The sequence below is a fragment of the Larus michahellis genome, chromosome 5 (assembly GCF_964199755.1).
Source record: "Larus michahellis chromosome 5, bLarMic1.1, whole genome shotgun sequence".
NCBI lineage: Eukaryota > Metazoa > Chordata > Aves > Charadriiformes > Laridae > Larus > Larus michahellis.
The window spans coordinates 40738468-40765299 of record NC_133900.1 but is presented as its reverse complement, the minus strand read 5'-3'; the positions used below and the strand labels follow the sequence as shown (position 1 = coordinate 40765299).

General features: G+C 39.9%; 1 protein-coding gene across 4 annotated transcripts in view; it reads right to left on the bottom strand.

Annotated features, from left to right (window-relative positions):
• Positions 1-26832, bottom strand: part of GLRB (glycine receptor beta) — a 54798-nt gene that overhangs the window by 5020 nt on the left and 22946 nt on the right. For 2 of the 4 annotated variants that reach the window (XM_074589746.1, XM_074589747.1), the window contains exons 6-9: positions 23957-24039; positions 21134-21274; positions 15483-15635; positions 8771-9063 (exon numbers count right to left, since the gene is read on the bottom strand). In XM_074589746.1, the coding sequence (XP_074445847.1) occupies positions 8771-9063; positions 15483-15635; positions 21134-21274; positions 23957-24039 (670 nt within the window). The remainder of the gene's footprint in view (positions 1-8770; positions 9064-15482; positions 15636-21133; positions 21275-23956; positions 24040-26832) is intronic. The other 2 variants (XM_074589748.1, XM_074589749.1) reach the window with 1 other exon arrangement.

Here is a 26832-nt window from a genome sequence, read left to right as displayed (position 1 = left end):
ACAATACAGAATATTCCTGTTCCAACTGTGGTATCTAGAGAGTGCTCCTCTAAAGGCTGTTACAAGTCAGTTCTCGTTCACTCGTGGGACAGAGAACTGGGGGAATGGCTTCTAGGTCACCTCTGCCTTACGAGCAGAGGACTGTTTGCAGCATGTTCACACAGAGCTCTGCTTAGTTTAGAGACAGCTGGAGTGATGATTTATCAGGGTGACACAATTTCCCTTGTAAGAGCAACCTGGCCCAAATTTTTCTTTAGTAAGTGTATGTTACTTTTAAAAATAATTTCTTTCATTTCCCTGGCTTTACGAATCTAATGTCCTTCTACATTCAGTTGTTGCCTAGATATATTTTTAAATTTCTTCTCATACGTCTCTTCAACTCTCAGATATTTCTGTTGTTTTAATCTAAATTCGCTTCAGTTGACCTACAGCTTTCCCTAAGCAAAGTGAGATAATATATATCTAAGTGAAGTGAGATAATACATATTAAAAGTAGTTTATCTGCTTTTAATTCATCCTGGCTTGGCTTGTGCTAGAAGCATAACAATATTCCTGACACTTACCAGAGGCTATAGGAACCATTTCTGTGGAAAAATGATACCATGGGACTTGATTTTAGAGTACTACACTGAAGACTCGTGAAGTAAAGCATTGTTAAATGTTACATCCTTTCGACTTCATCCTGGCACAGAACTTGGCCCTGGAAAATATTTGATATCACTTGCCTTATCCTGACCCGGCCTCATGACCCATGGGCCAGACCCCAGCCCGCAGGGGATGGGGAGCAGCTGGTGGGGAAGGGAAGGGAATAGTTCAGGGCCTCCCTATGTCCCTGACGGAGCCAGGCAGCTGCTCCTTGTCCCTCCAGCAGGGAGACAGGAGGGCTGAGGAGAGCACGGGAAGGTGACATGGCTCTGGGGGCTTGGCCCAAAACACAGACCTAGTTCCCGTTTCTCCCAGGACTGGGCCACCTTGTCTAGGTTTGGTGTGTTGGGCAGGACACCTGCCTTTTGATGAACAGTTCAGAAATACCTAAAAATGGCTCCTAGAAGTCAGAAGGCCCCTTTTGATGATCCTTTCTCACCTTTTACAAAATTCATGCTGGCCAGTGCTTGCTGCCGTCTCAGCATCGGCTGCTGCTGCTGCTCCAGAGCTGCGGCGTGCGTGCCACCGCAGTGGGGCCATGCCCGGTGCAGAAAGCCTTTGTTTGCAGAGTTAGGGCAATAATGTGATAAGAAAGTGTGGAAAGAGAAGAAGAAACAAGTGCTGCCTGGGCATACAGACTGACAGGGAGGGGGAACTAACTCCCCATCACTGCCTCTGCTGCGTCTGGTGCTCCTCATCACCCTCCACGTTTACTGCCCAAACTAGTTACACCAGATTTTCCTTTAAAAACATCCAGGATGGAGATTTTTTTCCATGACCTTGTTCCCCCAAACATATGTACCTTATTTGTAACCTGATTTGGCTTCAATTTTCAATCACGAGGCATGACTATAGTTAGTCTGATTAACTGCTGGTACTTACAGATGGTAACAAATCTAACCTTGATTTTGCATAATTCAGATGATGTAACCAAGCCACATATGAAGCCAAGTCAAATGTTCTTCAGAGTTTCTTACCTCCACATCATTACCTCTGTCAACGTAATTGATAATCTTTAAAAAAATTATATTCAGTTTGATTAAATCAATAAACACACAGATCAGCTTTAATTTCACTGACCCATTTAAATTTATTAGCTAACATGGGGCTGAATTATGAATAATATTAATGACAATTAATACTTATGAATAATAATTATCAGTCAGCCCCCTGTTAGCTATGCAATATTTTCCACTGATTGATGTCAGGCTTATAATTATTCATGTATGCCACTTAGCCTTTAAAAGTACTGGCACAAAGTCAGCTTCTTGCTGTCTTTTGGAACCCTCCCAGTTTTAAAGGATTTATTAAAAAATCAACATTCATGTTCCACAGCACTCATGGACCAGCTCTTTAAAAAATCCTAGATGCAACTTAAGCTGAAATCTCAACTGAAAAATGTCTAACTTTAATAGCTACTGTTTAACATCCTCATTAGCTCCTGTCAATGAAAGCTATTTCATCATCTGATTGAATATATCTGGCTTTTCCCCAAACAGAGTGCAGATTATTTGTTCAACACTTTTGCCTTTTCTGCTAATTCTTAATACATACAGCATCTCTATCTAGTATTGGACCAACACTCTTGTTACTGTTTCTTGTATTCTTGCTACGCATTCAAAGTGACTTCCTACTGCCCTCAATTATACTAACCATATATCCTTTTTGTTACTTGTATCTATTATCTACACCTGTTTTACGGATTTCAAGTTATATTAATTGCTATCAAATTTTCCACTGGCCAATGAGAAGAAAAATGAAACGCTTGAAGCTGAGTTAGTTTTCAGTCTTTGGGGAGTTTGTTTTCAATTGTGCTGTTCATTGGTTTTTGGTTTTGGGTTTTTTTTTTAATTAGTATAGCTTCCCTTCTGGTCTGTTAGCTGTTTTGAACATTGTTAGACAGCTCACCAGCATCATTCATATTTTTTGTTTAAATTCTTCCTTCCAGATGAAAAAAAAGTTTTTAAATTTGTGAAATCTGTCCTTTCACAGAACCAAACATACCAGGACTTGACTAAATTTGTTTTGTGCAAATAGAATAAAGATCCTTTTCAATTGCCTGTTCATCCTGTGATCAAGTCCTCTTTATCCATCAGGATGAAGTGTAATATAAAATGCCATCATTTTGGATTCAAGAATTTCTGAGAGCAGAAATGTATTGTTCATAATTTCCAGCAAAGCCTTCAAACACGCTACAGCACAGGCAGCCTCTCAAGCTCAGCACTCTTCCCTCAGGCTGAAGTGCCTCCCGACTGTAACGCAGCCCTCTCTGCCCTACACAGCACCTCTTCTCTACCAGAAAACCACCTCTTCTGTTGCACCTGACCTCTTTTTGGCATACAGTTCTGTCACTAGTACTGCCAGATGTGTAAGAGTCTTCCGTACAAGATGAAGGAGGGGTTTTCTAACAGACTCCGTCATTAATCTTTCTTGCACTTGTTTTGTGCTCTTCTCTTGCTCTTGCCATGATGATAGATGTAGATCATCAATAAAGTAAGGATTCTTTAGCATTAGAGTGTATTCAGACTGAGTATATTTTTCTGGTGCGGCTCAGCAGGATTTTGCTATCACATTCCAAATATTCCTTGCAAAGTATGGCACAAAAAATATTTATACATAAAATATCACAGAATCACAGCATAGCTGAGGTTGGCATGGACCTCTGGAGATCACCTAGTCCAACCCCTTGCTCAAAGCAGATTGCTCGGGGCCTTTTTACAGTCATGTTCTGAATTATCTCCAAGGATGGATACGTGAGTCACTAGAGCAGAAAGTACCTACGCTGTACCTGAAATGCTGTCAGGAATCATTAAACTACACTGCAGCCTGTGGTTTTGTGCACAAGGTAAAATGTAAACTGGGTTTCTGGTGGTTCTGCAAGAAAAATCTGAGTCTGGAGTGCCACTTGCACTCCAGACAATATGGGAAGATCGTGTCACCACAGGTCACCACCAGTAGTCAGGTATATTATAAATCAGTAGAGATGAACATAACCTATATCAGGTTTCAGAGCCTAGATGTGGCTCTGACAAGATAAGGCAAGCAACAGCACTACTGCTTTTTAAAAATAACTGGGTTTAGAGCTATTACCACCACTTGCACAGCACTATTCATCATCCGCCAGAGCCATTCATTTAGCAAATGTTCTCTCTAGTCATCAGCACATTATCTGTGGGGGACAGCTTCTATAAATGGGATTGATGAAAATGTGACTTTTCAAATTGAGGGGTGTTGTTACAGTTAACAGTGCAATCTCTCCCTCTAATCGCACCACCAGCGAAAGCAAAAAGAAACTGATTCATCTTCAAAACATTTCCCTTTTTGCTTGTTTTTCTCACTGTATGATGTTGCATTGCTAGGAAACACACGCAAACTCCTACTGAGGATCCCCAATAAAAAGCCAGTGCCAGCAGTTACCACCAGGTTGCATAATTTTCTCCTCTGCTTAGAACAGCATCTACTTGCAGCCATTATGAGCTAAGGGAGCCAAAGTGTATTTTCTCATGGCTTCTTTCCTGTAAATGCATAGCCATTGCCGCTCCTAGAAAAACAGATCACCAGTCCTTACATTGAATTGTCTCTTTTTTTCTACAGATTCAGGGTGATCTTGCCAGATGGACCACTTGACTTTAATCAGACAGTCATATCGATAAACCTCTGGGCTTAAAATGGCACTGACATTTCAGGGTTTTTGTTGGAGGGGGTATGAGTCATAAAGTGTGTACTCGGGGGTTTGGCATATGCTGGCAACACACAGCTTTTACGTCAGCCAGTACCCAGGATTTGGTGGAGAGAAGAAGTAGCTATGCATCCATGGAAGCCTTTCTCCATCTTTGGGTGACTGCCAAATTGCAAGCATTGTTTTTGTCCTGCCATCTTCACTGTCACTGTTGGTGACTGTTGGTCATGATCACTGACTCTACTGACACAGTACCAGAAGTGCTTTCTGCTGAAAACTTCATGAAGTTCAACCAGGCCAAGTGGAAGGTCCTGCACCTGGGTCACAGCAATCCCAAACACCAACACAGGCTGGGTGGAGAATGGTTTGAGAACAGCCCTGTTGGTGGATTAGAAGCTCAACATGAGCCAGCAATGTGCACTTGCAGCCCAGAAAGCCAACTGCATCCTGGGCTGCATCAAAAGAAACATGGCCAGCAGGTCAAGAGAGATGATTCTGCGCCTCTACTCCGTTCTTGTGAGACCCCACCTGGAGTACTGCATCCAACTTTGGAGTCATCAGCAGAAGAAGGACATGGACCTGTTGGAGCAGGTCCAGAGGAGGGCCACAGAGATGACCAGAGGGCTGAAGCACCTCCCCTATGAGGTGGAAGGTAGACATAGCTGAGAGAGTTGGGGTTGTTTAGCCAAAGAAGGGAAGGCTCCAGGGAGACCTTATAGCCCCTTCCAGTACCTAAAGGGGGCCTACAGGAAAAATGGGGAGGAACTCAGGGATTGCAGTGATAGGACAAGGGGTAACGGTTTTAAGCTGAAGGAGGGTAGATTTAGATTAGATATTAGGAAGAAATTTTTCACTGTGAGAGTGGTGAGGCACTGGAACGCGTTTCCCAGGGAAGTTGTAGATGCCCCATCCCTGGAAGTGTTCAAGACCAGGCTTTGAGCAACCTGGTGTAGTGAGAGGTGTCCCTGCCCATGGCAGGGGGGTTAGAACTAGATGATCTTTTAAGGTGCCTTCCAACCTAAACCATTCTATGATTCTATGATTCTAGGTGGACCCTTACAGGTTCTGTTACAGGCGATCCCTTCTCCTCACTTCAATTATGAACGGCACAAAGCTTTTAATGTTTAGGATATACACAAAAGTTTATCCCTTTACCCAATTTCTTGTCATAAAGAAGAAACAATAGCTGCTTGTACTTTTAAGTATGATCAGGTGTTTTTGTTATGGCTTGTTTTTTAATAATATCAAACATGCCAAGTCTCCAGACCAGATGCCACTTTTCTCTTTCACAAATGGAGCAAGCACATGAAAACAAGTTGTTCTACAAAGGCTGGAACCAGGGACACCTGACCGCCCCACTTCCCTCCCTGCACTCCCTCTGATCCTTCCTACACCTGGGATTTTCCCACACCAGCAACCCCCCTGTACCTTACACACCAGCCCCTTCCCCAAGTCTCCTGCAGAGACATCACTGCTGCCACACTGCATGGCTGCAAGAGGCATCAAGAATGCAACTTGTGGCTTGGGGAACACTGCCAAACCAGCCTGGCATTGGGATCAGGGGCATTTTAAAGTAAAATAAAGTAATTTCTCTTTTTAAACATGATTTGCCTCTAATAACTTACAGATATTTATCAGCACCATTCAGTCAATGTCTCAAAATAAATAAGTGCTTCATTTAAGCTGGAGAAACACTTATGAATGCAATTATCCATGCCCCCTTGGATTTTTCTGCTTCCAGCTCTTTCCTGTTGGCTTTACCTTTGAGTCCTGTTTGCTCTATCCACTGTTTCAAGCCTAGCTATGGTGAGATTTCCAGCTACAGCCACTTCTGCCTTAGTATCACCTCCTATGTGGAAAGAGAACATCCTCGACCATTTCTGCTGGATGCAGTTCTAAGTTGTCCTTTTCTCCTAAAGCTACATCTTTGCAGACGTTTAGCACAGTATTTTCTCTCTCCTTACACACAATCCTACATGACCCTGATGAGAAACAGCTCCTGAAGTTCTGGGACAACACTCTGGCCTCTTTTTGTTTCATATTCTTTATGCCTTTCAACATACCGTTTTTTTCCATTACCTGTTTCTTTAATGTTTCCCTCTCTCGCATATTTGCCATATGACAAATGCAATCTCTACTCGATCATTACTAGGTCTGTATGGGAGCAATCCAAATTTTGTGAGGCAGGCCTAGTTTTGGATTAGGAGTCAGTGCTACTGAAAGATTTAGATCTGTTCTGTTTCAGGAGTTCAGTACAGGCTTCTCCAGGGCTGAGAACTTTCAAAGTACTCCTACGCAGTAGCTGGTTCTGAGAGGGAGTTTTCAGCTAGCCAGATTTATAGCATTTGAATATATAAAATCTAGCATCACTGTCCTGCCACGTCCTGACATCAAATGATTCATCAGTCTGGGACCTTTTTCTGTCTCAGCCTGGTGCTCTTCACAGAAATTACCAGCCCAGGACACCCTTCATGAGGTAGGCTATATTTCAAAGCAGGTGGCTGGATACAAGCTGGATCACCAGCCATCAGGGGAGGAGATCACTCAGCCACATGACCAGCTTTTACAGCAATGAATATGTATTTTCAATATGTCTCAGTAAACAAATGTTTCATAACTCTCTGTACAAAGATCATCAGAAGCTACGCATGTCCAGGACTCCATATAAATCCAACACAGATTATTATTCCAGACATTATAGATATTGGAATGTTTAAGGCCTCTGATAACAAATTGGGAAGACCCTGAAAAGTGCAGGTCAAACATGAGATACTGGAGCTGACATTGCAAGATCATGGAGGGCAGACACTGCAAGACCTTGGAGGGCAGACTGAGGTCTGAATCCTAAAAACTTTCACACTACTGCTAGGAACTATACATGGGAATGTTGCTTAATTTTTGTGGACAATGACTCCCCTTCCTCTAAGCCTTAAAATGCGCTGTAGACCCAAACTTGCCTTCTTGTAAAAAATTATGAAAAGATAGCATAGGTGATGAAAGTTATCATTTTATTCTCCTTATGGCTATGACAATGGCAAGCACCTTAAAGGGTGTACACACTGACAAGAGTCAGTAATTTAGCAATTTGGTTTTGTTCACGCTACTGAAAAACTGTAGTTTTTTGTTAACTGTGTCATTGATCAAGTTGAACACTTACACTTGTTAAATACTTGAAATAGGAATAAATAGGTTTTATGCTCCTCCTCTGGACTGTTGCAACTATTTTGTCACAACAAAAAGCTGAATTTGGGACCTGCAAATTGCTGAACACAAAAAAACCACATTCAGTTCAGGGGAAGCAAAACTGTAGCAGAGACATCTTTCTTTCTACTCATTTCCCACGTTGCCTGGACTTGGGGAATTATTTGTGACATAAGTCAACGCAGACATTGGGTTGCTCTAAGCTGAGCCTGGTTGCCTGCCAAAACAGGTCCCAGGAGACTCTTGTACCAGATGAGAATTATGGTAGCCAAGTGCACTAGTCTGCGATATCTGCAGCTCCTCTGGACTGGGGGTAATTAGTTATGGGGCAATGCCAGCTTGATACTAGGACGGTGTTTCCATTTTCTCGCATAAACCACTCCCTCCTTAAAGAAATGTTAAAGCCACATTTTACTTGACACTACCAATATTATCACTTGGATCTGGCCTCATAGCTTTTTTTAATACATCAAAATTGCCGAGTCATTGAAAACGATAAGATAAATTCATATTCCACATATCGTATCATAATGTATTATCTTCTGTAGAATAAATGTCAATTCAGTATCACTTAGGACTGAGGGCAGCTGGCCTGGAATGTCTGATAACTCTTGGAACACAAACGGGGAGTTTTGCAACACCAGGAACTTAGCAACATGCAAAGATGTACATCCCATCTTTACCCATATTATGAGATTTGATCGATTTACCCATAAACTCTATCCGGCAACACAAAAAATGCAGGAACTGTTTGACAGACAAACAGACCTGTCTTTTGTTTACAAATGCCAAGACTTCTGGATCCCTGGCTTCAGAGATGCTTGACATGCAATGCGGTGCAGCTGTGGCCGTCCCCGGGAAAGCAATGAGACGGGTGCTATTTGAGTACGCTCTCAGCAAATACTGACTGAGAGTCCTGTCCCCTGAATAGTTACAGCTTGACAGCTGCTATTTATTATGAGAAAAATAGCAACTGTAAAGCTGCTTGATATTTTATTTACCTGAAGCTCAGCAGCAACCATGGCGCTAGGATATTAAAAGACAAATTTTTCACTTAGTACATTTGACCCGAAATCACTAGGGACCAATTTGTCAGATGGCTAGCCATTAATTACCAGCATGTTTTTAATGTCTTGGCCACTTCTAAGATTAAGCACTATCCAAAACTATTACGACAGTATATTCCTGGACTTGTGTTATCAGAGGATAATGCTGATTTTGCGTACGCAGCTTCGCAGCTCCTACCTGTAAAGTGCTGATGTGGACGGGAGTCCCTGTGCCATTCACAGTGTTCTTCTTGGCAGCGTTTCCACCCTTCCCTTCCGCTTGTTCCGCCTTGGCAATCTTTGCTTTTTCGGCTTCAATTCTCTTTGGATTGTTTAGCATTACCTGAACCACTGCATACTCCACCAGGGATGCAAACCCAAAGAGAAGGCAAACAATCAGCCAGACATCTAAGGCCTTCACGTAAGACACTTTGGGAAGTTCAGCGGCAAGAGTGGTACATTCAGACGCCAAGCTGAGCACTGAGAAAATGCCTACAAAAAGAAAAACAATGTATTGATTAAAGAAAACTTACCCTTATTGACACTGGCTGTGCTTTTCCTCTGAAACAGACAACACTGAATGATGTCTTGTAACAGTGAATGGGACTTCACAATGCGGTCGGTGCAGCAGGTATACAAAGTGCGCGTGCCTTCAGCTAATGAACAAGTTAAACTGAATACTTAGGTAGGATACTGCAGTTAATGAACTATTGATAATGAGTACGTTCGTTTTATAAACAGAGAAACAAATAAACAAACCACAGCAAAACCGGTTGCTGTGGTTTTCCTGCCCCATCACACATCACACAGTTGGGATATGGGCTTTCCAAAGACTTATCTTATAATGTGCATCTAAGTCTGGGAAGATTGAAGAGAAATATGTGGTACTTAAACCAAAAGACTCCAAGTCCTTTAAATTAGACTACTATTGTCCCAGAAATCTGAACTGTGCTACAGCAAGAGCAATTCTCTGACTGACCTGTCCACAAGTGTGATGCGCAAACCTTAGGCGAAAGGGAAGTTTTTGCTGAAGGGCAAAGCTGTACCAGCACATTAAAAAGTCTGTGTTCCTGACTCATTGTGAAGATGAAAACACTGAAGTGACTGAGGGTCTACGATCATTGCCCATTTAAGCTTCCAGGATCTAGAGGAAGCTTGCTAGATAAAGGGCATTTCAGGAAGCCCTTACCATGAAAAAAAAACCCACATCTGCAAAGGCTTTTGAAAGGTCACACGCATCGCCAAACTGGGTTTCAACAAGCATTTCTCCTAACAAGGCTTCCAAATGTCACCATCAACACAGGGCCCACATCACAAGAGACAAAATACAAGCCCAGTCTCAAAGAAAGACTTCCCGCCGGCTCCTACAAAATGGAAATAGTAGCATGAACAGTCACATTTGGAAAAAGCTAACTTTAGAAATGGCTGTTACATGGGGAAAACTCGGTCCAACCTCCCAGTTCGGAATGTCTCATTTGTTTTTGTGAACATTAATGATAAAAACCTTTAGTTACGAGTGGACGGCTTCATGAAATGTAATAGATGTCTATAGGAAATGTTGGCCAAAAGGAGACACTCAGCTAGTCTCAACTACGCTTCTTAGATTGGTCACATGTGGTATCCAAAGCATGAAAAATTTTTTAATTCACAGAGAAATAATTTTCTTGTGCGGATGTGAAACTGTTAATAAAACTGAAAGTGTCTGTATTGGCCTATGAAAGTATTCAATTCTAGTTGATCATAAATAACACATCATTCCTTTGTTACTGCTCCCATTTGGATTTTAACAGGATTGATATGATATTTTATTTGGTATTAATCTCAAATGGGCAATTTACTAGCTGCTAAAACACTGAAGAGAAAGTATAAAGAAATTATTATAGTCATGCGATTTCAAAATACAAAATTTTCTGATGTTTTATTTAGAAATGTGTAATACCAACATATCATTGCAAAGCTGGATTTTTTTGTCCATTGGGATAATACAGAATGGCAAGATGTGCTATCTCAGATCAGAACGATACGGCAAATACTGAACAGACAGCCCTCAGTGTCCACTCTGGCTTCTTTTCCATCTACTGTATCTGAAGCACTCAAGTACAAACATTCCCATAAGGATGGCAAGTGAGCATAGAAAAGCATAAAAAAAATTATTTCCACTGACTAACGCCAACTGTCTGGGGATGAACACTAATTATGGATCGTAAGGAACTGCAATAACAAGTACAAATAAGGCTATAGCGCCTCTTAATATATATAGGAGACCTCTGCCTATGCCCAGCTTGCTGTTCACTCTCTAACAGTCTACTGTACCAAGTACCATGCACGCCTATGCTAGACTTCTGAAAGGCAGCCTCTATCCTTACGCTGAATAAGGAAATTAGCCAATGATATGGACTGGCTCAACATCTTGCATATTGCATTTTTTTCCTACTAACTTTAAAAGTGTTTACTATCTTAATATGTGAGTATTGTTATCATGCTTAGTGCTGGAAACATTTGTACGTTTCCAAACGTTGTAGAGCTTAGAATACTAGATCTTACAATCTCGGATTTAATTCTACAAAACTAACTTACAAATTGTACCAGATGAAAAACTTTTAGTGGAGCTTTCATCAATTTGTTCAGTACAGCAGTTGAGGTCATGGTGGCCAGCTGCTAATTTCCATTTTTCTGGTTTCCTAGGATGAAAAGTTCATTCTCAAAGTCTGAGAAACTTCTAGGGTTTCAAGGTAACAATCAAGTGAGAACAGAAATATTCTATTAAGCAATCATTTTCTGCCAGATCAGAGTTGGCATGGCTTCAGAGAGCCTAGTACCAGAGCTGTAAGTCACACCTCTGGCACCAGCTGCAGTAGGTACCTACCTAATACAGTGCAAAGCTCAAACGTGAGTGCAGAGAATGGACAAATAAATGGCAAAATTACTTATTAAAAAAAAAAAGGAAAAAAAATAATTCCCCTTTTCTTCTCAAGGAGCACTAAAGAGAAGGGACAGAGCTCCTTCCTCCACACTTGCAAAGTAAAGGGAAAGTTCACCTTTCCAGGAAATACCTCCACATTTTTGCCCCTAGTGTGGCATCCCTCTTGATGGCAAAGTTTAGCTTATCAGTAAGGTTAGTTAGCTCCCAGCCTAAAGCATGATTGTATAGAGCTACCATTTTAAAAATACTACCTAAGGTTACATGTGGATAATATCTGAAAGTGCCAGTCCAGCAAAGCACTTCAGCGCATGCTGCCAGATAAATAAATCTCCCTTTTTTGAATCCATCAAACTTTCTGGCCTCAGCACTATCTCTTGGCACTAAATTCCACAGGTTATTTATGTGCTGCCTAAAATAGTATTTTCTGGTTTATATTACTGCTTTTAAAATGTCTGGCTTCATCTCACTAATGTTATTAAAAAGGTAATATTCTGTCTTGCCTTCCTTATAATTTGATATCTCTAATACATTCTCTTTTCTCATTAAAATTTCCAAACTAAAAGACATAATCGTGCCAATCCTTCTTCATACTAAAGTTTTATCATATATCTTTATGTGTCTCCTTTGAGACCCTGCATTTGTTACAATTTTGTAAAATGAAATGACTAGAACTAAGACAGATCTGAGGACAGGAGTGAGAGGGAGGGCACACCTGGCTGCAGACCTAGCTGTCCTTTGGACATGGGGAATATATCACTGATCACTATGCCAAGCTTTTAGTTGCCCTGTTGTACTCCGCACTCTGGACTAATGCTCCACGCCATCAGGCTGCTGTGGGTGGACAGAATCTGACATCCCTCAGATCCCTATAGCTCCAGGGAAGATCTTACTCCCTTCGGGGATCACACAACGGTGAAGGAAAGAAAGGAATTTTTTAAACAGATGCTGGCATGCTTCCTGCTTGTAAAGAACAGAGTCCTCTATCGGGCTCATTAAAAAGTGAAACACCAGCATCTAATTAGACAGAAGCTTTCAGTGATATCAGCCTTTACATTGCTTAGCCACAGCTGTCCAGACACCAGTCCTTTGTGGATTTCCCTACCACCAGATGACCTAGTTGGGTGAAATGACACAGGTATAAACAGGGCTTGCAACTTACTTGGTTCCTACATGGACACAGGATTTTTCTTCAAATAAACATACATCCTTTTCCCAGAACATCGATCAGTCTACAAAAACATATTCTGCTTACTGGCTTGCAAAGTGTCTTGTATTCCTAAATCACCTGGAAACTTCTGAGCTGCCTTGCCATGGGGAACAGTAGCCCACTGTACTTAATGCTAGGGGTGACTGTTTTAAGGTATTCATAAGTAAATCCGAAGTAGTTTCTCATCTGATGAGATCTGTATCTAGCCATTGGGAGTGTAGCAGGCATTGGTAACACCTTCTTGGGATTAGATATCATTCACTCAACACATTAATGTTAATCTTGTTAGATTTCAAGCTCTGCTATCTTCAAGCTAGAAGAGTTAGTTTGTTGCCCTCCTACAAACTGAAGAAACATAAGTTTTACCCCAGTAACAGTGTTAACAACTTCCATTACTAAATACTGACTCATGACTAAGGGATGGTCAGATTTAGAGGTTTTTTTGCTTCTCCGGGGATTCAGGAAAAGTCACATAACCAGGGCAATGGTTAGTATCTTTGAAAATGCATTATTTCAGAAATGCGAATACATAAAAGAAGCCAATAAACACTTAAAATAAATGAAACAAATAAATAATAAATAAGCATGCATGTTTAGTCACAAAGGCATCCATGCTACATAAATCAGCACTATGCCTCTAATAAATCTAATATGTAATTAATAAGCCTATCTGGTTGGCTATTTGAAGTGCAGGATTATAAAAGTGGAAATACAGCTCAGGTTTTGATCGCATTGGAGCTCAGTATGTGAAAAATATTTCCAGATCTTGTCCCTATCTTTTAAATTTAATGCCTGTGACATTTTCCCCACATTTTTTTTTCTTAAAATGTCTTATGTTTCGCATTATGAAATGCATCTTTGCTACTTTTCAAGGTAAGAGATTATACTTGTTACTTGCTATCAAACTAATACAGATTGTGACTCCTCCAGAAGTAACTATTAATATTTTTAAAGGTCAAAAGAATAAAAGCTGATTTGTATTCTGAAATAGACCTCTAAAAAAAAAAAAGATACAATAAATGTAATGAAATAGCAGTTTTGTTACATTTAATTAGAGCAATGTAGCCAACTGTGGCTCACAAGCCAAAAGTAGCACTCCAGTCACAGTTCTCCAGATTTTAGAACAGAATAAGCTATTTTTAGTTGGAAGTGACCTACAACGATCATTTAGTCCAACTGCCTCATCAATTCAGGGTTGACCAAAAGTTAAAGCATGCTGTTAAGGGCATTGTCCAAATGCCTCTTAAACACTGACAGGCTTGGGGCATCGACCACCTCTCTAGGAAGCCTGTTCCAGCGTTTGACCACGCTCTCGGTAAAGAAATGTTTACTAATGTCCAATCTAAACCTCCCCTAGCCCAGCTTTGAATCATGAAGAGCTCAGCACCTCCCTCTGCACTTCACCTCCTCAGAAAACTGTAGAGAGCAATGAGGTCTCCCCTCAGCCTCCTTTTCTCCAAACTAGCCAAGCCCGACGTCCTTAGCTGTTCCTCACAGTTCATTTCTTCCAGCCTTCTCACCAACTTTGTTGCCTTTCTCTGGATGCATTCAAGGACCTGAACATCATTCTTAAATTGTGGGGGTTTTGTGGCTCGTAATGTCACACCACTGGAGAAGAAAGAGGAATGGTAGATGACCAGAGATGGGAGCAATGGGGCTCAGGCCAGGAGGTAAGTGGACGTTCTTCCACCTAACAAAACTCAGCACCGCTCCTGCTCCAGCTGACTCAACACAGGGATTTCAGGTACCCACTGCTGTAAGACTCTGCGGATTATCTACACAGGCTGGTAAGGTGATGTGGCAGGTCCTGACTCCAAGCGTCTCCAGTGCTTATCAACACATGTTCATGCACGTGGGGGTGTGGAGGTTCAAGAGTGGCTGAGAGGTTTCTGAGGAAGGCAAGCAGATGGAGGGATTCCACAACTGCACCTCTGGGGTCTTGATAACAGGTGCACTGAATCTCCTGGGATGTGGAAAAAAATTGGAAAGTATGGACTTGGGGAGGTGGGAGTGCCGGGGAAAAGGGGAGCATGGGGATGCCAGATCACGGGGAAGGAAAAGTCATGGCATGGGGAAGGGAATCCAAATAGGCAGAGTGTCAGGATGCAAAAGCCTGGCTCTGCAGTTTATTGAGCTCTTGGGGTCAGCAGGTTTGGCCAGCCCAGAGCTGCAGTCACATATACAATCCAATTAGTCAAGATAATATTGTTTTGATTAACTCCGTGTCCTACTACTTCATAATAAATGACGGGCCTGCCTACTACGTTGTGCTGAGCAGCATGAATGCACCAGCCTGAAGTACTCTCATGAACCGAATCTCTAATGAAATAAAGCCAATCAGGTTAACAAGGGTGCTAATTCTCTTCCAGACTTCATTCTGTTTTTATTAATCTTCAGAAAAACTGCTCCAAGAGGTAGCTTTTTAGAGCCTTACTCATCATCCTGCTTTCTTACTGATTATTCAAAAGTTCAAATTCCTAGAAACTGCATATTCCCACAGTGTCTGCAGCATCACCCATACATGGATAAGATCAGATTTGTCCAGGTTGAGACGAGCACAGACAGCGTGGTTATCACACAAACACCGGAACCTTTATCAAGCGAAGTCTTAATGTGGACGTGGATTTTACAGGACTAGGAATGAGGAGGTTTCAGTGAAAATGATGAGTGGACAATGGAGGTGAAGTTGCTTTCAGTGTCCAGTGTCGTGTTGTCAAAGCAACTGAGAATGGCTCAATGGCGTTAAAGTGGATTGTGACGGTATGTGTAAATGCAGGTTACCCAGTGGGACTCTTGCAGCACTTGCATCAGGATTGATCCAAAATGACAGCCAGGACAGAACAACAATTAGCAGTGTAGGAGCATAAACACCCATCATGTAAAATCCAACTTGTCTTCTTAAAGTGAAGATTACTTCTACACAAGTGTAATAACCTTTAAAGAAATAAATGCATTAACGTTTAATGTGCTTTGCAGGTCAACCTCTTCAGATCTGTGTCTTCCAGGCTTTTTTCTATTTAAGTTAAAAGCAAAAGTTCAATCATTTGATTTTCTTTATAAAGGCAAAGAGTTCAATTTCGAAAAAAAAATGTTTGAAAACCAGTTCTATATAACCACCAAGCGTGGTCAGGCATGCGGTACTCCCTGTGCTCTATAAGGTACCCTCCCTCTTTTCGCAGCACATCAGTAACAGGCAGATAAAGCGACTCTCATCTTGATGCTGGCTTCAAGATGCAGTCCAGATAAAACCAATGGGGTCTAGCAGTCATACTAGCTTAAGTTCATCTGAAAATCCTACTTAGCATTAATTCGTGCAAAAGATAGAATTAAGAAATATTGCTGTAGAAAGTTTAGAATGGAAAAGGGGTGATCTAAACGTGACTCTAAGCAGAGATTCCCCCAGTACTGAAAGCTGGTACAGTTGACTTCTAAAGTTGGTGCAGACTTTTTAAAAAAGGCTCTAAAACACTGTAAGTTTTGAATTTGAACACGGAATACTGCCTCAAATCTTTTAAAATGAGGATCTAAAGCACATAAACATTTCAGAGGATATCCATTAAGATGAATTCAATAAAAAAGCCAAAGCTGTAGATACTAGAGGTTTTGCTGGAGATAACAGATGGATCAGGAAGTCTGACAACCAGAAAAAAAAATCTGTTTGTATTTTCACTCAATTAGCAGAACTGGCATTTTTATGTTAATATTAGCACAACAGTGTTGTAAAAACAACTTCATGAACTATTCTTTCACAAGGAAAAGGCATTCTTATGTTATATTACAACAATTTCACAATTCAGATCAGTCTATACCTATAAAGTTGGTGCAAAGCCGATTTAGAAGATAGAATCTGTCAAAAATACATCCATTTATCTTCTATATTTTATCAATTAAGTGCTGTAGAATGATAAATCATCTTAAAGGTGCTGCTCGTGCATACAATAACTAAAGCAACAAAACAATAAAACATTAAGGAAAAATTGCCTTGTGTAGAAGACACTATATGGTATTTTATAGTTCATTTTATCCTCGTCAATGATCTGTTGTCAGACAAGTTTCCCCTTTATAATGTCTGAATAGTTTCCAGTCACTTTTAGATTTTGTTTTCAAATGAGGGATGACCTTCAAGGTCATTATTTGTTGTCTTTATGCCAGAAATGCATTCTGTATGGCTTTGTATCATCTTTCATCAGGCAGAGAATAGTATCCATTGCTCTCACCATTCAGCTCATGAGGACCTACTTGGATCTACCATACATTTGCAATTTGCCAATTTAAATATTCAATTTATTGCCACAAAAAGTCACCCCAAATTTGTTGACTGTCTTTCTACTCAGGTGGGTATGATAAAATGTCAGTTGATGTAAATAGGCAGTAAAGATTAAGTTCTTTGCAATTGGCAAGAATCTCCTACATAAGCCATAATTTTGAAAATTTGCTTGTACATGCAACACTGCCTCTTGATTACCTGACAAAATCCTTCACTGAATTAATTTTAACTATGTTTGCAAAATCTGCTTTTTGAAAGACCTTCAATATAAGAATTTAATGTAAATCAAACAACTACTGATTACTGATTACACCCTCTAAAAATATTTCAGAGTACTAAAATGTTCCATTCACATTGGTGAAGTATTAATTCCAGTCAATTATGAGATTAACATGGATGTTCTTAATTTCTAAACAAAAAAGGATTTGCAAAACAAGAATTATGAAAACTTTTTAAAATATCATGTTGTCACTCTACCCACTCTGACAGTTCACTAATGCTCTTTCTTTAACGTTCAAATCTCACACGCACATGAAAGTTCTTCAAGGAGTTAGTCAATTGGACTCCCTGGGAAACTGCCCTCAGGGACAAGGGAGCAGAACAGAGCTGGCAGATCTTTAAGGATGCTTTCCATAGAGCGCAAAAGCTCTCAATCCTCAGGTGTAAGAAATCAGGAAAGGAAGGCAAGAGGCCGGCATGGATGAGTCAAGACCTGCTGGTCAAACTAAAGGGCAAGAAGGAAATGCCCAAGGCAGTGGAAGCCAGGGCAGGTATCCTGGGAAGAGTACAGGGATGCTTCCCGGTTGTGTAGGGGTGGGGTCAGGAAGACCAAAGCACAGATGGAGCTGAACTTGGCAAAGGACACAAAGCATAAAAAGAGGCTTCTACAGGTATGGCAGCCAGAAAAGGAAGGCCAAAGAAAGCATATGCCCCTGATGAGCAAGACAGGCAAACTGGTAACAACGGATGAGGAGAAGGCTGATGTGCTCAACAACTTTTTTGCCTCAGTCTTTACTGGCAACCTCTCTCCCCACGCCTCTTGAGCAAGACGGGGACTGGAGCAAAGTCCCTTCCACTGTAAGTGAAGATCAGGTTCATGACCATCAGAGGAACCTGAACATACAGAGGTCTACTGGACCTAATGAGATGCATCCCTCAGTCCTGAGGGAATTGGCTGGTGTAGTTGCCAAGCCACTCTCCATGATATTTAAAAAGTCATAACAGTCAGGTGAAGTCCCCAGTGACTGGAAAAAGGGAAACATTGAGCCCATTTTTTAAAGGGTAGAAAAGAGGATCCTAGGAACTACTGACCTGTCAGCGTCATGTCTTGTGCCTGGGAAGATCATGGAACAGATCCTCCTAGAAGCTACACTAAAGCACATCGAGGACAGATCACAGGAGGTGATTCAAGACAGCCCACATGGCTTCATCAAGGGGAAGTCCTGCCTGACTAACATAATCACTTTCTATGATGGAGTGACTACATCAGAGGACAAAGGGAGAGCTACAGATGTCATCTACGTGGACTTCTGTAAGGCCTTTGACACAGTCCCCCACAACATCCTGCTCTCTGAATTGGAGAAAAATGGATTTGATGGGTGGACTGTTCAGTGGATGAGGAATTGGTTGGATGGTGGCATCCAGAGGGTAGTCATCAATGTCCAGATGGAGATTGGTGACAAGTGGTGTCCCTCAGGGGTCCATATTGGGACCGAAATTGTTTAATATCTTCATCAATGACATAGACAGTGGGATCAAGTGCACCCTCAGAAAGCTTGCAGAGGACACCAAGATGAATGGTGTGGTCAACATACCTGAGGGATGGCATGCCATCCAGAGAGACCTGGACAAGCTCAAGAAGTGGGCCCGTGTGAACCTCATGAGGTTCAACAAGGCCAAGTGCAAGATCCTGCAGCTGGGTCAGGGCAACCCCTGGTACCAATACAGGTTGGGGGATGAAGGGATTGACAGTAGCCATGCTGAGAAGGACTTGGGAGTACTGGTGGATGAAAAGCTGGACATGATCCAGCTATGTGTGCTCACAGCTGAGAAAGCCAACCGCATCCTGGGCTGCATCAAAAGAAACATGGCCAGTAGGGCGAGAGAGGGGATTCTCCTCCTCTGTTCTGCTCTGGTGAGACCCCACTTGGTGGTCATCTCTGGAACCCTCAGCACAAGAAGGACACAGACCTGTCGGAGTGGGTCCAGAGGAGGGCCACGAAGATGATCAGAGGGCTGGAACACCTCTCCTATGAGGACAGGCTGAGAGAATTGGGGTTGTTCAGCCTGAAGAAGAGAAGGCTCTGGGGAGACCTTATTGCAGCCTTTCAGTACTTAAGGGGGGCTTATAAGAAAGATGAGGACAAACTTTTTAGCACGGTCTGTTGCAATATGACAAGGGGTAATGGTTTTAAACTAAAAGAGGGTAAGCTAAGACTAGATATCAGGAAGAAATTTTTTACAATGAGGGTGGTGAAACACTGGCACAGGTTGCCCAGAGAGGTTGTAGACACCCCATCCCTGGAAACATTCAAGATCAGGTTGGATGGGGCTCTGAGAGACCTGATCTAGTTGAAGATATCCCTGATCATTGCAGAGGGGTTGGACTAGATGACCTTTAAAGGTCCCTTCCAACCCAAACTGTTCTACGATTCTATGAAAATGTGACCATTTTACTGAGCACTTTGCACAGCATCATTTTAATTTGTGGTCACAAGGTGCTGAAACTTGAAGGAACACTACTGATTTTTTTTTCCTGTATAATGGTAAAGTGTACAACACTTAGATTTTTCTTTAAGGTTCCTAAAAATGCCTAAAATATCTAATGATTTTTTAGATGTTTAATTTTAGATTTAGGGCAAAACCCAATATGATCATGATAAGTTCAATAACAAGATAGCAATCTTGAGTAAGTATTTCCTTTTTCCCTGAAATAGAATGTAAGTTTTCCAATATTTCCATTTGTATAAATTTCATTTTGGAATTGCAAGATCCATCCCTTTAATTTTTCACTAATTTATATCCTATTTTTTTCAGTAAATTCATTGTTTATTTAAGAATAAAATATTTTTCTCACTGCTAAGTAAGCTTCTACCATACCCCAACTTAGATTTGAATGCAGTCACTACCATTTGTTGGCTGTGCTTTCCCAAATGCAGAATTTTCCTGAGGAGAGCTAATTTCATAATATTTACAAATGGTAAACCATCTGAGATGCTGAGTTATGTAGTTAGGCTAAGAACACACTCATTTTTCAGTTAAAAAACAAACTCCATTTCAATTTTCATTATCTTTTTCAAGTTAAATTCCTTAACTCTAAGACCTAGTAAGGTTACTTGAGATCTCGTCAGACTTCGGTTCTAGCTCGGGAGCAACTGCAAGTAACAGACCCTTGACTTTAGCTGAATAGTCAATAAGAATCTTGCAGAGGATCCTCAGAAGCTACAGAGCCACAGCCATCCTCGGTGAGTTTTAATGGGAGATTTACTCATATGATGCAAGAGCACTCACTAAAATATACCCTGCTGACTTCTGCTGTTGCAGAAAGTCTTGCGGTTGCACAGCAGTTTGGATATAATTATAGGCAGGAATCAATCAAGGTAGAAAAGATAAATCATTAGAAGCCAGAGTACAGAAAGCATTGAATAAATTCGTGCCCACACTCAGAAAATAATCATAGGATTGAATAAATACAGGACTGAGGACTGTAAGCAGCTTTCTATAATGACAGACTTTCCAGAACACTCAGAGAAAGGAAGAACCTACAGGGAGAAGCATTTGAAATTACACTTTAATACGATCCACAGAAGTCAAACCAGAAAACCAAAATTATCCTACTTTGCTGCAACGGGCATAATTCTACGTGAACAACCTATCGGAAAAGTTAGGCATTTACAAGTATAAAAAGCTATTAGGACTATAGAAAAGAAAATGGTGATGGTAAGATTGGAAAACATGTGAGCAAACCCATTTAATCTCATCTTCAACCTAGATGTTTCTGTATCTGAATAAGTTTGCAGTAAGCATATGGGGTAGTTACTACTATATAAACTAGTGGTTTGTTAAAAGTAATATATTTTTTCCCATAGAACGTAAGACATGAACCTTAAACAGTAACTGAAGGAAGTTTAAATTTTTTACCAAGAAAATCACTTATATTACCTACCTGTGCCTTTATAATACTTCGTACAGTTACCATATTCGATATCCTCCTTTTTAATATCAAACTGAGGCAGAGCGATTTTCTCCAGCTGTACAGGATCTCCGGACTGCCAGATAAACCGTAAGTCATCAGTTGTGTAACCAACTACAAGAACAAAATAATAATAATCACTTAAAGAACATGTCAATCAGAGTGAATTCTGCAAGAAAATCTAGTATATATGTATCATATTGCTTTCATTTTTTTGTTTCTTTCATTATTTATCTTTCTATTTCCTGTTCAAAGAATTAACTTAAAAAATGAAATAATCCACAACTGAATTTTTATGTAGGCCTGAATTAGGACCAGGTGGGTAGAACATTACATGATTAAGAGGCGTTTGCTACAGTACTTACTGTTTAAACAAAGAAAGCAAAACCTCATATTCATTCATACTCCAGCAAAGTATGAAAAATATACTGAACTTTAACAGCGCTCACAAGTCCTACTAACTTCAAAAGAATTTAGCAACTCAATTACTGTGATGAATCTTAGCTTTTGTGTAAAACAGCCTTTATGCTTAGTGGTTCAGATTAAAGGCCCTGATTCATGAAAGTGTTAGTATTCAGGAAATTCTTGTCCAGGAATTTAAGTAGACGTGTAGTCCTACTGCAATCGATTCAGTGCCTCCATGATCTCCTGAGTATGGACAGATTCCAGAATACATCTGAGTGTCTAAGTCATGGTATATACACCACCACCAAGGGAGAGGCAGGGAAAGTTAGGCTCACAATATTCAAGCATAAAGCAGTATTGATTAAATATGCATAATCTTAATCATGATTTTACGTGCCATTTTCCTGCTACCTTCTGTTTATTAAGGATCAACTTAATTCAAACAGAGATAATGTATGTTAAATGAAAACAGAGATGGGGAAACATAAAAAAGACGGAGTTGAAATGCAGCGTTTTGCAATTCAAAGCCTCTGAAAAATGTTTAAAGAACCATTCTTTTTCTGGAGGCATTAGGCAGATTATTTTTTTATCTTTGAAAAATAGCTGTGATTATAGAAGGTAAACTTTTTCATAAACTAAGTTCTTTAAGATTCAGAACAACTTAATAAAAATCACAATGTCTCAGAGCTCCGTGATGGAAAATAATACAAAAAAAATTTAGTTGTTTTAATGCTTCGTTCATAAAATCAGTCTCACCCCCTTACAACATACAGCAAATCACAAAACTGCCAAGATCCTTTATGATAACAATTACTGGATATTGAGCATTTTGTCTATAGGGAATGTGTAGAACTGGGGATCATAACTGTAGAAACAAGAACAACTTAGTAAAAACTGGTGGTCTTTTTTGTTTTGGAAATCTAGCAACTAGAAAAAAAATATTGTTTTGAAACTAACTTAAGTACAAAAAACCTGCCAATGGCTAACAGGGAAAGCAAGCCCACTGTTGGAACTGGAGGTACAGACAGGAGGTCATGGGTACCAGTCTAACTTTTGACAACTGAATTAACAGGTAGAAGAAAGTTTAGTGCACACTGTCTTTCCAAAGGAGCAAACCCCTCCTGAATTTGAATATATCAATTTAGGATGGAGAAAGAAAATAAGATTAAATAAAGTTATTGATAATTTTTTTATGAATAGTTCTTCCTTGAATAATCATACCTTGTAATGCTTGTAAAGCAACCCAGACTGAGAAAGCTTGAGAAAAATTCCATTAATGTTACTGTCTAACTCCAGTTTAACCCCAAACTGATTTGGGTTTACCGTAAGAGTTTACTTCAGCCAGTGCATATACATATTAGTGATGGGCGAAACTACTATGGACATACTACAATTCTAAAGAGAAATGCTGGAAATCAAAAACTAAATTGTAAAACTCTGATAGTGTTATTATTACCCTTGTCCCCACTGGGATGCCCTGCTCAGCTTTGAATAACCTTGCTCTCTCTTTGCTTTTGTTTTCCCTTCCCTAACATCACCTTCCCCACCAGACCTGGTGGAGTAACAACGGAAGAAATTTTCTGTATAATAGCAGGAATGGGCTGGAGCAAGCCACCTTCCTTCTCTCTGCTTCACACTTGTCCTTACTCAGGAAAACTAAGTTACCATGAAGGAGGGATCACCAGGGATCGGAGTCTTGGCAAAAGGCTGTACTTGAGTAGGCACCCTTGTACTTGGGGAGCAGGGAAGAAGGTGGGTTTCAGAAACATTTTGTCTGCAACTTCCAGCATGGCATGAAGACCTTCAGAGATGAGACCTGTCTGTCCCTTCATAAGATCAAATCACCTACACACCAGGGAAGGATTGGTAAGGGACAGATGCCTGACTACATCCACAGCACATCTGGAAACTACTTTCAAAAGGTTTCATACTAAACGCTCTCAATGTATTGGCATCAAATACTTTCCCTTTGGAACTGTATCAAAAGAGTTTCAAACAATACCATGCCTCATCAATGCAAGGGGATAAACTGGACCCCAACAACCTACAAGGCAGCACAGGTTGTCAAAGTTAAAACTACCTGGGGAAATCGTGGATTCTTTTTTTCCAATTAATACGTGTTTCCATTTTAGTAAGTTCATTGCAAATGCTTTTATAAAACTCCTCAGTTGTCATTTTGTTAGATATCAAAAGCTATAAACAGAGTGCATGGTGCCATAACCATAAGATACATTTTTGATAGGGAAATGTACGTTGGTAGAAACCAGTGAATATTCCTTTCAAGATTCATTAAAAATGTTGACATGAACAATACAGAACTGATCATTTTTTGGTTGATTCTCAGGCATGCCTAGAAGGCAACTGTTTTTATGCCCAGACTGTTTTACATACAGCTTTCCAATTGCATCTTGCAGCGCTGTGTATCCATAGGAAACAAGGTCAAGTCCAAAGGGCACGACAGAGTAATAGACAATCTGCAAATACAGAAATGGAATTTAAAACCAATGTGAGCTGCCATGTAAACAGTAGACAGCAATAAGAAAAAAAAAAATCACAGGTATTTGATTTTCAGCTTCTAAAAAATCAGAAAAACTCAATTAAAGTTATAGTAAGTAACAGTTTGAAACTGAGCCATCTCTACTAGTCCAAGAATAAATTTTATAGAGAGTTTTAAACATACAGTAGTTCACAAATTAGAGACCTACTACTACATGAAAAAATGCATCTAAGTCATAAGAATAACCAAATCAAAGGTCCACACAGAACAGCGTTCTGTCTTCCAGCAGTGGCCAATGGCAGATTCCCTAACAAGAATATGAGGCTACAACAATCAGGAAACGATATTTCCGCAGATACCCATCAGTGTCCCAAAAGCTGCACCTCAAGGACCTCCTAAACCAGAAGGGATGCTTCAGCATTTAAGGGACCTCGACAGATTTTTTTACCTTCAAGAAGCTGCTTTGCTTCCAGTTGCTTTCTGGAATCCATGTAAACTCTAATCATGCACAGCATCCTGCAGCACAAAATGCCATTGCTAAGCTGCACACACTCTAATCATCTCTTTTTATCTATCTTGATCTTGTCTCATAGTCCTTTTACAGGAAAAGAAGGTGAAAAATCAATGCCCATCCATTGTCGCTGTGTCATTCATGATTTAGAGACCTCTATGCCACCACCTCAATTATCTTGTGGGTTTTTTTCAGTGTGAAAAGTTCTGCCTTGCTTAGCTGTTCTTTATGAAGGATGCTGTTCTGTACAGTTGACCATCCTTGCCTCCCTTCTTGCAGTGAGAAGACCAGAACTGCACCTTGCATTTCAGATGCAAGTATAGCATGAATTTATATGGTGGCATAATGTTCTCTTTGATCTCTAACACTTCCTAGAATTCAATTCACTTTCTCAACCAGTACTGAGCTGTTAGCTAACATTTTCGAGAACTAGCCCTTATTACCCCCAAAGGTCGTTTTCCTAGCTGTTAATAGCCACCTCAAAACCAAACAGTTTTTATGTGAAGTTAAAGTAATTTTTTCCCACGTGCATAATTTTCAGTTATTTACATTGAATTTCATCTCACACTTTGTTGCCTATTCACTAAATTAATTTGTAATTCTCACTGCTGTCTCTTATCTTTACTGTTCTGAATATTTTGGCATCATCAAAAGCGTCCGCCAAGTCAGTTTTCCAGATGATTTGTGCTGAACAGCACAGGACTCAGAAGATATTTTTCTGTGGGTCTCTACTGCGTACTTCCCCTTATGTGAGCACTGGCTGTTTATTCCTACATTCGGTTTCCTAATTCTTAACTATTTATGCAGGCAAGAGCTTTCTCTCACATGCATTTTGTCATTCAAGTATTTTGATAACCGGAGATTCATTCATTTATGTGTGATAATATCTCTGTAAACTAAAAATACAAGACATAGTAATTATATATTTTAAAAAATGAAAATGTTAGTAGCATGTAATCAAACCACAGTGCCTCAAAAAATTAATCTTAGCTGCATATGTATCATTTATGAGCATGGTGTCTTATTAAAGTCAACAGAATATTTTTAGAGGACAACTTTAATTTCAAACTTTATTGAATTTGGCTATTTAGAAGATTTTAGAGAAGAATTTTTCCATCAGAAACATTTTTATGAGTGTTCACTCAATATTCATTATTCATTAACCTAACCTATTGACTGAAATAAGCTCATTTATGAACAGCTGCAACCTGGAAAAATAATTGAAAAAAGTTTCAATGTTTCATTTAACACTTGTTATTTCAAATAGGAAGTTTCTTTTATAGCTGAAATTGATTTTCTATTTTGAAATATTAATTTCTATAGACTTCGAAACCTGCTGCAGAAACAACGGAAAACAGAACCAGGACCTTCAGAGTGAGACAAATGAAATGCTTTGATTGCCCAATATATTTTCTTTTCTGATCACTGTCAGCAAATGTCTTGAGACTGAGTTTTCTCATCCTGATTTGGAATGGGCAAAAAAAGAACCCAGTCCCTCCCATCCTCTGTCTTTTATCCAGCCAATTCTACTCCAGGAAGAGATAGCTCATGTGATCATAATTTCAGAAATGGTTTCCTCTTAATGGTAAAGTTACAGTATATTAGGGTAATCATTTCTTTCCTCTATCAGGGTAATATGTTTCAGTTCACATCAGAAGAAAATCTACAAATCATTGTGTCTATAAACTCTCCAGATGTGTAATTCACTTTGAGATCCTTTTTAATCAACCAATTTGCTATTTTCAGTGGATGATTATTTTTATGGCATGGTGTATAGCTTTGATAAACCAAGTCAAACCACAAAAAAGTATGTGTTGATTGCAATGATATTAAGCAATATTTTTGTGTCTTCTGAAAAAATCTATGTCCAGTAAGGCACGGAACTTAAGCAGGGATTATGTCGCAGTATTTTTACAAAACATTTATATTCACAAATTTTGTAATTTCTGCATTTCCTTATATCATTAGTAAGCAATAATCATTTTCTTTAGTTGATGTAGAAATTTAAGTGCTGTGCAAATTACATTGTTTTACTGAAAGCTTTACTTCAGATATCTTATCCATTTCATTATGCTTCCAGGAATCTAAGCAATTATCAAAAGGTTTTAAAATTTGTTTCCATAACTACTAGTTTACTTAATGCGTTAGCTTAACATGAGATATAAACGTACATACGCTTCAAACTTCTAGTACCTGCTGCTCTATCGACTGACATGCTTTAAAACACCTTCATTTGATTTCTCTACAATTTAATTTATT